Raw genomic sequence first — 12,710 nt, forward strand, 5'->3', positions numbered from 1 at the left:
CACTACACTACACTGCCCACTACACTGACCTACACTGCCTACCACACTGCCCACTACAATACACTGCCCACTACACTACACTGCACTACACTACACTGCCCACTACACTACACTGCCCACTACACTACACTGCCCACTGCACTATACTACACTGCCCACTGCACTGCACTGCCCACTGCACTACACTGCACTGCCCACTACACTGCCCACTGCACTACACTGCCCACCACACTGCACTACACTGCCTACTGCACTACACTGCCCACTGTGCTACACTACACTGCCCACTGAACTTCACTACACTGCCCACTGCACTACACTGCCCACTGCACTACACTGCCTACTGCACTACACTACCCACTGCGCTACACTACACTGCCCCCCACACTACACTGCCCACCACACTACACTGCCCACCACACTGCACTACACTGCCCACTACACTACACTGCCTACTGCGCTACACTACACTGCCCACCTAAATTTTGCACCGCCCCCCTCCGCACCCCCCACGCTACGCCACTCACTAATGGTAGGGCTGGCCCTGGGCGCCCCCGCCCAGTATCGGCCATGCAAAGCGGGGACAGTGTCCTCAGTCTGGGGGCCGGATCAAAGGACTTTGCGGGCCGCATACGGCCCACGGGCCGTAGGTTCCCCACCCCTGCCTTAGAGGACGTTTTCTGTAATGGGTTCTCCTCCGGATACCTGGTTGCGTAGTCTAATACTACTAATATATATTGGTGTCCCCTCGCAGATTTTACTAAAGGCCCCACCAGGTCCATAGCAATCCGCTCAAACGGCACCTTGATTATAGGCAAGGGAACTTCCTATAGTGTGACACTGGGGCCGTTAACTGACAAGTGTGGCAGGAAGCACAGTACCTTTTTACTTCCACCTTCACACCTGGCCAGTAAAACCAGTCAGTTATTCCGGCCTCTGTTTTCTCCGCCCCCAGGTGTCCGCCTAATGCGTCATTGTGGGCTAAATCGAGGAGCCTTCGTCCATACGACTGGGGAACCAGCAACTGTTTGACAACTTCCCCTCGGTTTTCAGTCACTCGATAGAGCAAATCCCCAGTTAATGCAAAATTTGTAAACCTTTGTGCCGCCCTGGAATTTGTGGGACTCCATTCACCACTGAAATCTGTTCTCGGGCATTGATTAAAGAGGGATCCTGTAATTGGGCAGAGCTAAATGCCCCCCTGGATACGTCCAGGTCTGAGTGCACTGGTCTGGGGGAAACCTTCCCTTCACCCTCCCCAAGGGGAATCTGCAGTGGGGAGAGTTCCTACTCATCCTCCCCCAACATGACCTGTAACAGAGAGTCTTTCCCCCCTCAGGGGTCAACTCGGTCTTGAGACCTGAAACATGAACCTCATTAATAACATCAACATTTTCCAGCATATCACTACCAGCCCTTGGTATTTCAATGCTAACAGGGTGTGTTGTGGGTGGTTCTGGACCAGACCCCTGAGACTTTGGCTCTTCAGGGCCCACTGTCTCTAGTTCTCTTGGCTGTCCAGGGAGTCCACTCTGCACCTGGTTCCATAGTTCAAGGAATAGTGGACAATCCCACCCCACTATGATATTGTGGATTACGCTTTTTACCACCCCTACTTCCTGTGTCACTGAGGTACAGCCATAAGAAACAGTCACAGGAACCAAGGGGTACTCCCTGGTATCCCTATGGATACATACTACCTGAAGAGTCTTACCCACAGGGCCAAGTCTCCCAATCACTGGGGCGTGGACCAGTGTCACCATACTCCCGGAGTCCATTAACGCCTTGGCAGGAAGGTGGTTCACACAAATCTTGCATTCAAACTGACCTGCTGTCAGATCAAGATGGGTGGTACATACTAGTTGGGCATAGAAGGAGACTCTCCTGCCCACCCCACATTCCATGGGCTCATCCTGAAGTGGGCACTGTGCCTGGGTATGACACCAGGATCAACAACGCCAACACTGTATTTCTCCCATTCGGTTGCCAGGGGCCGACCTCCATGGATCTGGCGAAACTGATGCAGGGATGCAGGTTCCAGGGTCTGGTAGGGTTCCCCTCCTGGATGCTGCAGCTGGTCGTACTGCCCTTGATGTGGGTTCCTGACGCTTGGCAGGTCCGAGCAGATTCTCCACCACAGTATACCTTTCGACCAACTCCACAAACCAGTCCACCGTTGCAGGGTCTCCCTGGCTTACCCAGCATTGTATGTCATCCAGCAGGGACCGCAGGTTCCTGTCCATCACCACCCGTTCCAGCATTTGTGGGCCAGAAAACTTTTTTGGCTGCAGGCATTTTTTGACCAGCTGCACCAGTTCATGCATCTGAGACCTCAGTGGGCGGTCAGGTTGGTACCTCCAGCGGTGCACCCTTTGGGCCCGAACGGTTGTAGTCACCCCCAGGTGGGCCAGGATCTCAGCCTTCAGTTTCTCATAGTCTTTGATGTGCTTGGTCGGATGATCAAAGTAAGCCTTTTGCGGGTCGCCAGTAAGGAAGGGAGTGATGATGTCAGTCCATTGGTCACGGGGCCACCCCTTTCGCTCCACTATCCTTTCAAAAATAAACAGAAAGGCCTCTACATCATCATTAGGGGTCAATTTCTGTAAAACATGGCTGGCTCTCACGGCTATTTGGTTGCCCGGGCCAACAGCTACTTGCTCTTGTCCCTGAGCAAGATGCTGCACTGCCTCCTTTAAAGCAGCCACTTGTGTTTGTGTGGCCTCCTGCTGGGCTGTAAGATAGGTGACCAGCAAGTGGGTAGTCTCCTGCTGAGCTGCTATAGCCTCCTCATGGCAATGGTTTGCTTCTATGGAGGCTTGCTGCTGGGTTTTGCATTAGCGCTTTGATAACCTCCTCCATGTCTTTTCCTGCTGTATGCAAAGACTTCATCCAAGACATGCAAATGGGTACACTGTCTCTTTAAATGTCACTTTTCAAATTGGCTTTTTCGGTTTTAATGCCCTGCCCGCATCCTCCACCATTTGTAATATTTGGGATGATAGCTCCAAAGGACCACGTGCAAGAGCCGGGTAAATTTAAAGCAAAAGTGGTTAATTTTCTTCCACAACAGAAATAAGGCTTCCAGCAGCAAAAAAGTCCAAAAACAGGCATAACATAAAAGTCTGCTTAACTTCAGCATAAATGGCAGATATAATACAATACCGGCTTCTGGTGGGGGTTTACCCCAGGTAAGCAGTCCCAGGTAGCAGCTTGTCTCCAGCCACCATGCAGCACACAAACACTTGTTTCACCAATTCAGACTTCCAGGTGTGTAACCAGCTCCTACTCCCCACACCCACTGACACTACTTCCTGTCTTTAAGAGCTGGTCTCTCTGGGAGACAGTTTAACCCTTTCCTTCCTGTGAACCCCATACTTCCCTTAAAGGGACCACAGCCCAAATATTGGTGCTATGTAACACCTGTCCAGGACCCAACCTTGGTGACCTTTACACCACTAACAACCTGCCTAATCTCTATTGTCACACTTTCATCTCCTTCCTGCCCAGACCAATTTTCAGCTTTCATCGCTCATTGGCATCTATGGGAAATATTAGTCGGCTTGACATGGCACTGCTCCCCCTCTTTAATATTGGCGTCCATGGGAAATATTGGACAGCTTGACATGGCACTGCTCCTTGTCTTTACATTGACATCTATGGGACATATTGGACAGCTTGACATGGCACTGCTCCCTGTCTTTAACATTGGCGTCTATGAGAAATCCTGGTCAGCTTGGCATGGCACTGTTTCTGAACCATAAAAGACAAGGACACAAAACTTGGGGAGCACCGAGAAGGGACCCAGGACTACAACATATCCATACATTTTAAACGTGGAGTATGCCCGTACATTACACTAACTGCAGTAAACTGGCTGAACTCATATCCACTAACTACCTGCCTAATCTCTATTGTTACACACTATAAACGGCTGCCATGTAAGCAGCAGCCTTATATAGTGTGGGGCGGGGACTTAGCCCCTGAGCCATGATTGGCTAAAGGCACCCTGCCTTTGGCTAATCATGGCTCGGAAAAAGACATTGTGCTGCGATTGGCCAAAGCATACAAGTCAGGTGCATGCTTTGGCCAATCCTCAGCAATCAATGCACTGCAACAGCGCAGTGCATTATGGAGTGCTCATCGGTGGGTGAACTTCCCACTGAGTGTCCTATTTGTTTGTGTGTTCAGAGAACACACGCACAGCTGATGTTCGAGTCGAACTTACATTTGACTCGAACACAGAGCCCATGCCTACTGGTGGGATAATAATTGAGCAGCAGCAGTACAAGTTCAGAAAGTATGGGGAGATGCTTTCACTTCAGGTTTTCAGGTACAGATTTTCCAGCAGTGACATCTCAAAATCTCAGTCCAAATCTCATGAGACTAGCAGTCACAGTCACAATGCCCAAAGCAGGCCATACAGTGCATTAAGCTGGTAAAAAAAATTTGTTCAGTGTACCATAACAAGTAGATCTGCCACAGCAGCTTCCCTGCACAACTCTGCATCAGTAAACCTCTTTGTGCTCTCCTGACTTCCCTGTACCATGCCATACTGACCTCCATGTAACATGCCTTCCTGACCTCCATGTACCATGACCTCCTGACTTCAGTGTACTATGCCTTCCTGACCCCCAGTACCATGCCCTCCTGACCTCTGTGTGCAATGCCCCCCTGACCTCAGTGTACCATGCCCCCCTGACCTTCATATACTGTGCCCTCCTGACCCCCAGAACCATGTCCTCCTGACCTCTGTCCACCATGCCCTCCTGACTGATCTGTAGTGTGCCTTCTTGACCCCTGTGTACCCTGTTTTCCTGACACCCCAGTAGCATGTTCTCTACACCCCCCCAGCCTGATTCCCCCAAGTACTGTGCTCCCCTGACTCCTCTGTACCATGCCCTCCTGACCCCCCCCCCAGTACCATGCCCTGCTAACTCCCCCTAGCACCATGCCCTCCTAAACCCCTTGTCCTCTACCCTGTTAATCCCTGTAACTGCTTACTTGCTACTGACCTCTGTACACTTCCCTACCTACTACTACAGACCTCCCTACACTGCCCTACCTACTACTGACCTTTGCACACTGCCCTACACACTACTGACCTCTGTAAACTGCACTACATTTTACTGACCTCTGTACAATGCCCTACCCACTACTGACCTCTGTACACTGTCCTACACACTACTGACCTCTGTATAGTGTCCTACATACTACTAATTGCTGTACACTGCCCTTCACACTACTGACCTCTGTACACGGCCCTCCATACTACTGACCCTCTGTACACGGCCCTCCATACTTCTGACCTCTGTATACTGCAATCCCTTTTACTGACCCCTAGAAACTGCCCTACATACTAATTACACTGGGGAGAACTAGGAGCGCACAGCCAGGCTAGCATTGAGGCAAGGCAGGTCTGAAACTTATTAAGGAAGTCCACCTGCAGTTCCAGTGATTCTGCCTTCATGATGGACTCCTGTATCAGTCTTGTGGGGATGACCAATTATGCCCCAGACATGAAAAAAATTGTGAATTAAAGTAAATGCAACGTTTCTTGCTGAAGCTAACATTTACGGTATGCTAACTTTATATTTTTACATTGACATTTGTTTTATTGGAATTTCCTAAGCTTTCTTCATGCCATCTTTACCTTTTATTGAGGGCTTGCTGGGTCATTTATTTCTTTAAAGAAAAAAGGTTGTGCCGGTGATCTTTAAACTCTTTGATGTTGTCCAGGTACAAACCCGATCCCAGAAAAGTTGGGACACTGTACAAATTGTGAATAAAAACAGAATGCAATGATGTGGAAGTTTCAAATTTCAATATTTTATTCAGAATACAACATAGATGACATATCAAATGTTTAATTGAGAAAATGTATAATTTTAAGGGAAAAATAAGTTGATTTTAAATTGCATGGCATCAACACATCTCAGAAAAGTTGGGACAAGGCCATGTTTACCACTGTGTGGCATCCCCTCTTCTTTTTATAACAGTCTGCAAATGTCTGGGGACTGAGGAGACAAGTTGTTCAAGTTTAGGAATAGGAATGTTTTCCCATTCTTGTCTAATTCAGGCTTCCAGTTGCTCAACTGTCTTAAGTCTTCTTTGTCACATCTTCCTCTTTATGATGCGTAAAATGTTTTCTATGAGTGAAAGATCTGGACTGCAGGCTGGCCATTTCAGTACCCGGACCCTTCTTCTACGCAGCCATGATGTTGTAATTGATGCAGTATGTGGTCTGGCATTGTCATGTTGGAAAATGCAAGGTCTTCCCTGAAAGAGACGACGTCTGGATGGGAGCATATGTTGTTCTAGAACTTGGATATACCTTTCAGCATTGATGGTGCCTTTCCAAATGTGTAAGCTACCCATGCCACACGCACTCATGCAACCCCATACCATCAGAGATGCAGGCTTCTGAACTGAGCGCTGATAACAACTTGGGTTGTCCATGTCCTCTTTAGTCCGGATGACATGGCGTCCCAGTTTTCCAAAAAGAACTTCAAATTTTGATTCGTCTGACCACAGAACAGTTTTCCACTATGCCACAGTCCATTTTAAATGAGCCTTGGCCCAGAGAAAACGCCTGCGCTTCTGGATCATGTTTAGATGTGGCTTCTTTTTTGGCCTATAGAGTTTTAGCTGGCAACGGCGAATGGCACGTTGGATTGTGTTCACTGACAATGTTTTCTGGAAGTATTCCTGAGCCCATGTTGTGATTTCCATTACAGTAGCATTCCTGTATGTGATGCAGTGCCGTCTAAGGGCCAGAAGATCACGGGCATCCAGTATGGTTTTCCGGCCTTGACCCTTACGCACAGAGATTGTTCCAGATTCTCTGAATCTTTGGATGATATTATGCACTGAAGATGATGATAACTTCAAAATCTTTGCAATTTTTCTCTGAGAAACTCCTTTCTGATATTGCTCCACTATTTTTCGCCACGGCATTGGGGGAATTGGTGATCCTCTGCCCATCTTGACTTCTGAGAGACACTGCCACTCTGAGAGGCTTTTTTTATACCCAATCATGTTGCCAATTGACCTAATACGTTGCAAATTGGTCCTCCAGCTGTTCCTTATATGTACATTTAACTTTTCCGGCCTCTTATTGCTACCTGTCCCAACTTTTTTGGAATGTGTAGCTCTCATGAAATCCAAAATGAGCCAATATTTGGCATGGCATTTCAAAATGTCTCACTTTCAACATTTGATATGTTATCTATATTATATTGTGAATTAAATATAAGTTTATAAGATTTGTAAATGAGTCCATTCCTTTTTTACTCACAATTTGTACAGTGTCCCAACTTTTTTGGAATTGGGTTTGTAGATCTCTCCCCCTGAAAGGTTGCCTACCCCTGTTATAGGAGGATAAGAACAGCGCCACTCTAAGTGCAATAAATTCAGTACTTTATTTGACATCTAATAATGCTGGGTACTCACAAGATAGAGCGATTAAAAAACTTAAGAGGCCTGAAGAAGGAGCGCATGCTCCGACAACGCGTCGCCTACGTCATCACGCCCACGTTCCACGCCCAATCCGGAAGTCCACCGCCGGAGGCGTTGCAGGTGTCCTCGGGGTCCGGATACTGCTTACTCCCTGTTTTTTAATCGCTCTATCTTGTGAGTACCCAGCATTATTAGATGTCAAATAAAGTACTGAATTTATTGCACTTAGAGTGGCGCTGTTCTTATTTTCCAGTATATTGCAAGTTTCTTCTCCACTTGAGAGTCAGCAGCCTTCTGGAGTGCACAGACCGGTGCTTCTTATGGACTTTTTGGACTTTGCCACACAACATCCAGGTCCGTGCATCTTCCCATTATAATTTTCCTAGGAGGCTATTGAGGTTCATTTTGAGTCCTGTTGCGCCAGTTTTTTATGTTTCTACCCCTGTTATAGTGCATGGCAACTTAAGATGATCTCACACTGCAGATACTATACAGTACAGTTATGAGGCTGTAGGCACAAGTGTGCGAGGCCCAGGAAATGAACTGCTAAACTTCAGGTGGAATTTAAGACAAAGGATAGATTTTTCATATTACTGTTAAGGCACAATAACATTTCTAGATGTTGACATGTAACATAGCAAATCTTCACTTTTTGATTTCAGGTCCACAAAAAACCTTTGCTTTTCAAGGATATTGTTTCTTTACAAAATGCTTTTTTTTATTACACAATGCATCGGGTCAAGCAAAATATGCTATGGATACTTATAAAAAGCTGGAAATTGTCAGAATTGTTTCTCCATAGGAATAGAAAAATGTAATCCTCAGCTTTGTTGGCCCTTGATGACCTAATGTAACATTTCTCACCTCTTCAATCATGTCCAGCAGAGCTTTATTGCAGCTCTCAAACCGCGTTTTCCAGGTGTTCGTATCTTTTTCCAGTTTTTTCATTTTCTTTGTCATCTGACAAATTCACAACACAAGTTCAGGTTAGCACATAATCATAAAAAACAAATGACTGCATGCTACAAAAAAATAAAATAAAATGAACAAGGTGTTATAGAAAAAAAGTTGCATTTCTGAAATGATCATTGTATTTTGACAACGGTAATTACATTTTATGTGTGCTGTTCAAAGGGAAAATGTATTAAACCATAAATATTTAACAACACTGTCGAGTTTGTGTGAGTTGAGGAGATTTATCCTGAAATAAAAAAAATTATGCTTTTGTTTTGAAACACATAAATTGGTACATAAACTTTCATTATACAAGGTGTTCATTTCACATGTATTGCAGCTGTATGCTTTAAATATATATCAGTGGAAGACAATTACATTTATTACACTTGTTTTATTGCTCAAACTTTATAAATAGTTCATTGCATTGTTTACAGCTTATACCAGGGAATAAGCATATATTGATTAAAATAAATAATCAGCAGTATGACATTAATAGGTAAAAGGATGTAATAAAATACTGTAAGAAATAGGTATAGTCCAGCACTCAATTGCATCCAGCATCGCTCAATATATCAAACATATATCGCAGATCATATAGTCCTTAAAAGGAAAAATAGTCCTCAAACCATAAGCACATGTTCATAAAACCGCCAGTTAGTTCATGTATTAGTGATTCCCGGTGTGATGATGTCTGCAGTCAGGTTCCAACCTTCACCACACCAAACGTGACCCCCCAAGGAGTGGACACTCACCAGAAATACTATAAAGATACGCCTGTAAGCATTGGTTGCTTGGACCCTTGGCACCTTTGGATATCCCCGTCAATGTGATATCCCAAATCCAATGTGCTTACATAAAAACAAATCATTCAAGCAAATAGTAGTAATCCATTTGCTTGAATGATTTGTTTTTATGTAAGCACATTGGATTTGGGGATTGATTTTGGGGTGATTTGTACAATAAATGTTGAAACGGTATCACACTATTGTGCCCCCATCTTTATTTCCATGATACAATCTGATCCATGATTGGAGTACGCTTGTGGATGTCATCTGGGATTGACGGGGATATCCAAAGGTGCCAAGGGTCCAAGCAACCAAAGCTTACAGGCGTATCTTTATAGTATTTCTGGTGAGTGTCCACTCCTTGGGGGGTCACGTTTGGTGTGGTGAAGGTTGGAACCTGACTGCAGACATCATAACACCGGGAATCACTAATACATGAACTAACTGGCGGTTTTATGAACATGTGCTTATGGTTTGAGGACTATTTTTCCTTTTAAGGACTATATGATCTGCGATATATGTTTGATATATTGAGCGCTGCTGGATGCAATTGAGTGCTGGACTATACCTATTTCTTACAGTATTTTATTACATCCTTTTATCTATCCTGGTTTTACTACAGTAGCTGCGATCATTGAATTTTATGAATTTTATGTTTTTTACATTTTATATCCATTGTGTGGTTTTATCCCTTTTAATTAGAAGCGCTGGGCGAGTGTTTGCAATCTAGCTTTTAGTTTCAACCACTTTATACATTTTTTAGTATGACATTAATACCCACAGATGGCAGACTTGGTAAAGCACTAATAGTCCTCCTTCCACACCTGAGAATTATTGGTCTCCATTGGGATTTTCTGTATACCATTGTATACAATATTATTTTTCCTGACAGACTTCCATGGCAGCATATGTTTGGGTAGCCCTGCCCTCGCTCCTGCCTGGGGACTAGGGTTTCACACGGGACAGCTGTGCGAATATTGGGAGTGGACTGTGGTGTCCAGAAGTTCCAGGATGGCTCCAGTAGTCATTAAATGACCGGCTAACAGCAGGGGGGTGAATGGCACACATGCGCAGAAGATTGACACCTGCGGGTGACCTCTAAAGTGTGCCCAGCATGACAGTGTGCTCTGCTGTTCCTGGGAATCGGGTCTCCCTGCGGATGCATCGATTGCTCTGTGGATGAGGTCCAGGATGAGGTCCAGGATACGTGAGTATGTTTGGCTTGAGGTCAGCAGAAGAGACCAGGCGCCATGCGGGCTTCTAGGGAGTAACTCCACTTGTGTTAGAAAAGAAAAATAAATAAATAATAACTAAAATGAAAACTTATGGGGGATGTCTATGCTCTAATGTGCATTGTAGCAATTTTATCAAAGTTTGGTGCAGTTGCTTTCTGTCCGGAACAGATATCTGTTTGTTTTAGCAAGGTTTTTCTTTCTGTGTTAGAGGCTCTGTCTAATGAAACCACCTGTGTAGAGAAGTCTGCTGTGGTAGTATTCCTTTAGCAGTGGTTAACCCCTAGGGGATTTCTCTCACCTAGCAAATAAAAGTTACTTTGTCTCTCTGAACTTTGTATTGGGAAGGGTATTTAATAAATTACTGCATGGCTTACGTAGCAATTCTACATGTTATAATATTTCTTTCCTTAACGATGTGGAGTTCTCCCTTAAACTTACTAAGATTTGTTCATTTCTGCAACAGGTCCTCTGCAGCCTTATACCTCTATGCCTTGTCTGCTCTATGCAGCTTATTGCTGGAGGGAAGCAGTGTCTTCCTTACTAATACTGTCCTTGGATTGTAAGCCCTTCATCGGGTCTCTTAAAGCTAGTGTATGAAAAGCTGCCTAATGGACACTGCCTATTAGGCGTCTCCAGATCTGCATGTATTATGCACACCGTAAACTGGGCCTTTGCTGCTCATGCCTTGGCTGGTAAAACCCTGCATGAATTTCCTACCTTGTTCAGGCATCCAACTTGTAAGATGACAGCGACCATCAGGTTGCCACGTGTAGTCAAGACACTCCAAAGCAGTCTGTTACAACTCCCTGTGCAAGGATTCTCTACTCTGACAATGTCAAGCTTTTCCTTGCAGGACCAGTCAATTGGCCAATTTGACTCTCTTCAAACAATTCCTAAAAGGAATATGCAGCTGAGGAAGATCTTTGAGCAATTTTTTTTGGTACCTCCTTTCGTAGGATCTAGTATGCCTAAAATGGCAGAGGAACATGTAATGCAAGTATTTAGCACTTCCAAAGGAGTGCATTGCCTTTTTTCCTATAATGTTTAAGCTAGAAGATCATTCTTCAAGAGGGGTGCAAATTGAACAGAAGGACAGAGCAGCATAATGTCTTAGTGGTCAGCACCTTGCAGTATTGGTTTGCTCATGTTTAAACCCCAACGAGGACACTTCTACCTGCACTGCAGGATGTCAGATTAAGGCACTTATGGAGAAGATTTTTTCCAGCACAATGAGTCACCTGTTTGGTTGATGTAGCCTTCATCAGCTTAGCCGTATACATGGAATTGTCATTGGATGATGATGTGTCCTTCAGGGGTATACTCAATCAGGATGATTGGGTGTGTCCTTGGGGGGTGTAGCTTCTTTTGGTGATAGCCTTGTGTTGGACTTGTCCCTAAGGGGTATATCTGTCTGCATTTGCAGCCTGGGAGCCTGCCTTAACCCTTGCCTCTCTTCCAATTCAATGGAAGTTGGGATGAAGAATATTCTATCCTAAATAATAATTCTGACAAGTGGGACAATCTGGTCTGCATTGCAAGAGTTTATTCCGCCCCTTTGTGGGCTGGCTTTACCTTGATGGCAAATAGCTGGAGAGGATTCTACAAGTAGAACATTCGTCTGCATTGCGAGAGTCTAAACAATTCCCTTAAAGGGCTAGCTTCATTTGATAATAAATAGTTGGGAATAATTCTACAAGTGGGACAATCTTGTCTGCATTGCGAGAGTCTTGCAATCCCCTTAAAGGGCTAGCATCATTTGTTAGCAAATAGCTGGGATTAATTCTACAAGTAGGACAATCATGTCTGCATTGCGAGAGTCTAGCAGTCCCCTTCAAGGGCTAGCTTCACTTGATAGCAAATACAGTGCCTTGCGAAAGTATTCGGCCCCCTTGAACTTTGCGACCTTTTGCCACATTTCAGGCTTCAAACATAAAGATATTAAACTGTAATTTTTTGTGAAGAATCAACAACAAGTGGGACACAATCATGAAGTGGAACGAAATTTATTGGATATTTCAAACTTTGTTAACAAATAAAAATCTGAAAAATTGGGCGTGCAAAATTATTTAGCCCCTTTACTTTCAGTGCAGCAAACTCTCTCCAGAAGTTCAGTGAGGATCTTTGAATGATCCAATGTTGACCTAAATGACTAATGATGATAAATAGAATCCACCTATGTGTAATCAAGTCTCCGTATAAATGCACCTGCACTGTGATAGTCTCAGAGGTCAGTTTAAAGCGCAGAGAGCATCATGAAGAACAAGGAACACAACAGGCA

At 44.8% G+C, this 12,710-nt stretch overlaps 1 protein-coding gene across 1 annotated transcript in view; it reads right to left on the bottom strand.

Annotated features, from left to right (window-relative positions):
• The window catches only part of TXLNB (taxilin beta), a 148,102-nt gene that overhangs the window by 17,973 nt on the left and 117,419 nt on the right, over positions 1 to 12,710 (bottom strand). Inside the window, exon 8 of the mRNA XM_082249934.1 lies at positions 8,320 to 8,415. Coding sequence (XP_082106060.1) covers positions 8,320 to 8,415 — 96 coding nt within the window. The remainder of the gene's footprint in view (positions 1 to 8,319; positions 8,416 to 12,710) is intronic.

The sequence above is a fragment of the Pelophylax lessonae genome (genome assembly GCF_965119305.1).
Source record: "Pelophylax lessonae genome assembly, chromosome: 3".
Lineage (NCBI taxonomy): Eukaryota > Metazoa > Chordata > Amphibia > Anura > Ranidae > Pelophylax > Pelophylax lessonae.